The 2,303-nt window shown below is 49.6% G+C and overlaps 2 protein-coding genes across 2 annotated transcripts in view; one reads left to right on the top strand and one right to left on the bottom strand.

Annotated features, from left to right (window-relative positions):
- Window positions 1–34: 34 nt before the first annotated feature.
- SARC_06943 (hypothetical protein) lies at window positions 35–1,360 on the bottom strand. Its single transcript, XM_014299121.1, has one exon. The coding sequence runs from the start codon at window positions 1,231–1,233 to the stop codon at window positions 49–51; it is 1,185 nt and encodes a 394-aa protein (XP_014154596.1). The 5' UTR covers window positions 1,234–1,360; the 3' UTR covers window positions 35–48.
- The window catches only part of SARC_06942 (hypothetical protein), a gene marked incomplete at both ends in the record, with an annotated part of 1,549 nt that continues 529 nt past the window's right edge, over window positions 1,284–2,303 (top strand). The window contains 2 exons of the mRNA XM_014299120.1: window positions 1,284–1,675; window positions 1,818–2,301. Coding sequence (XP_014154595.1) covers window positions 1,284–1,675; window positions 1,818–2,301 — 876 coding nt within the window. The remainder of the gene's footprint in view (window positions 1,676–1,817; window positions 2,302–2,303) is intronic.

Below are 2,303 nucleotides of genomic sequence, written 5' to 3'. Positions count from 1 at the left end.
TACAAATAATAACCAATGTATTATCTCAATTGATCTTGATATTTTAGACTAAATTAATTCCGTGGGCCGAGTGGTCCAGTCCATGTCGTCCATGCCGGTCATGTTCCAGCTTAGAAAGTCCGTGCATGCCAGTTTCACAAACTCGGCTACGTGTCCACCCAGGCGGACTTCCAGGCACTGCATCTTGATCTTGGCGAGGCTTATATCGGTAAGCTCCTTGGTGAGCCAAATATTCTTGAAATATACGGCCGCCAGTTGTCCGCCTCGGCGGTTGATGGCATTTATTTGGTTGGACCACGGATCTTCGACATGTTTGCGCATCAAAGTCTCCAAGTCCTCTCCGGTGACTTCGCGATGCGTCGTCCACACGACATGATCCCTATAGGCACGCAGAGACATGTTCATGTGCGTCACCCGATTGAAGTCGATGTTGAAGACACGGTGCCGATTGGGAACGTGTTTGCTCGACATCTCCCTGTTCTGTAATTCTTGGGACGTCCATGATACTGCCGCCATATTCTTCCTCGTCGGGTTGACATGCATCAATCTTTTCGAGTTAATGGTCACTAGAATGATTGAAATATTGGCTCGATCAGCCAGATTCGTCAAAAGTCCATTACGACCGTCCGACTCCAGATACTTTTCTTTCTCACGCTGGATTAGTGGCACTAGAATATCGGGCAGTACATTGCCACACTTTTTTGCTCGGACGCCGTTGTGCGAAAGTATGAGGTTCGATACCAATTTGGCGGTCGTAATGAGTGCATCAAATACACACGACGCATCTTTGTTCTCCCCAAACTGACTCAGGGCTGTTCCTAGACCATCGTTATCATTGCCATCCGATCTCATGTGGATGGCTGTAAAGTCGAAATCGGACTCCGATGTAAGTGTGATCCGAGACACGATGCTTCCGGAGTTTCCTGAAATGTCCCCTAATCCCCAATGTGAGCTGGGATCGAAGAACATACGTGCAAGAAAATTGTCCCAGTTCGTCGAGTTGGCGGCCAACATCATGGTGTCGGTGTTTGGGGTTCCCAAACCGTCAACGCGGCTCCTGACGATTTCCACAATAGTATGGTGACCAATGGCAAAGTCTTCGTAACGAATACGACTATATAACGTCTCCGTCGAGTCGAGATTATTAATCGAGTAGTTCAGGCACAACATCTCTTTGTTTCGTAAAATGGATATATATTTGGCGAATGTGTCCATATTTATAATGAACTTCATTATTGGATGAACTTGTGTTTCCCGTCGGAGAAACGAGTGTGTAATTCAACATGAATCGCCAGTACACGATTGACCGGAATATGTCCCGACACACCACCCAGAAAGGGCTGATCATGACGGCATCGCTCCATCATGTGGTGCTGATTGAGAAATACGTGAATGCAATATCACGTAAGCAACTCCTGGTGGTAACGACGGACCTTGTGCCGATCCAGGCGGCACTGGAGATTGCAGAGGATCGACCGAACTTGGTATTTTTGTCGTCGTCAATGCACACGGGCGTCGATTTGGCCGGCCAGCTGTCCGAGATCCAGATCATTGCAAAGGTACCGTGTTTACCGTACAATGAGCCGATCGTCAAGTACAATTGGTTTCATGTCGGAAACTGGTACGAACACCAGGCGGCGATCGGCATAATCCAGCGCCTGGGGTGCAGTGCAGTGTACGCAGCAAAGACGATCGCGTGACGACGTAATCGCGAAAACGATTCCAGAGAGCGCGGTTCTTGATAGTTTGAAAAAAAATAATTTCCTTATAGCAAACATCCAACAACTAAAACCCTAGTAAAAAAAAACGTCTTGAAGAGTAGGGACCACTAACGTGCGCCTGGGCCGTAACTCCGGCACCGCGAACCAATCCAGTGACGCAACCGCCATAGGTATGGACGCCGGCACGCCAAATCAGGCGTCGGGAAGTGTGGCAATTGGCAATTCGGCGGGAAATGACACGCAAGGTGCAAGTTCCGTGGCCATTGGGATAAGCGCGGGATCGGCAGACCAAGGTGGGAACTGTGTAGCCATTGGTCGGGGATCTGGTATAGCCGACCAGGGTTCGTACAGTGTGGCTATAGGAACATCAGCCGGGCGGGACACACAGGGTGAGCGCTCAGTGTGTGTGGGTGTATACAAGGGCATGACAACTCAGGATAGTTCATCAGTGGCTATAGGGGAATATGCGAGGTATACATCACAGGGGGATACCACCGTGGCGATTGGTAAGGATTCGGGTAAAACGACTCAGGGGGGATCAGCCGTGGCTGTAGGAACATCACCGGGCGGGACACACAAGGT

This window comes from Sphaeroforma arctica (genome assembly GCF_001186125.1).
Source record: "Sphaeroforma arctica JP610 unplaced genomic scaffold supercont1.522, whole genome shotgun sequence".
Lineage (NCBI taxonomy): Eukaryota > Ichthyosporea > Ichthyophonida > Sphaeroforma > Sphaeroforma arctica.
This window is presented reverse-complemented; position numbering and strand designations above follow the sequence as displayed.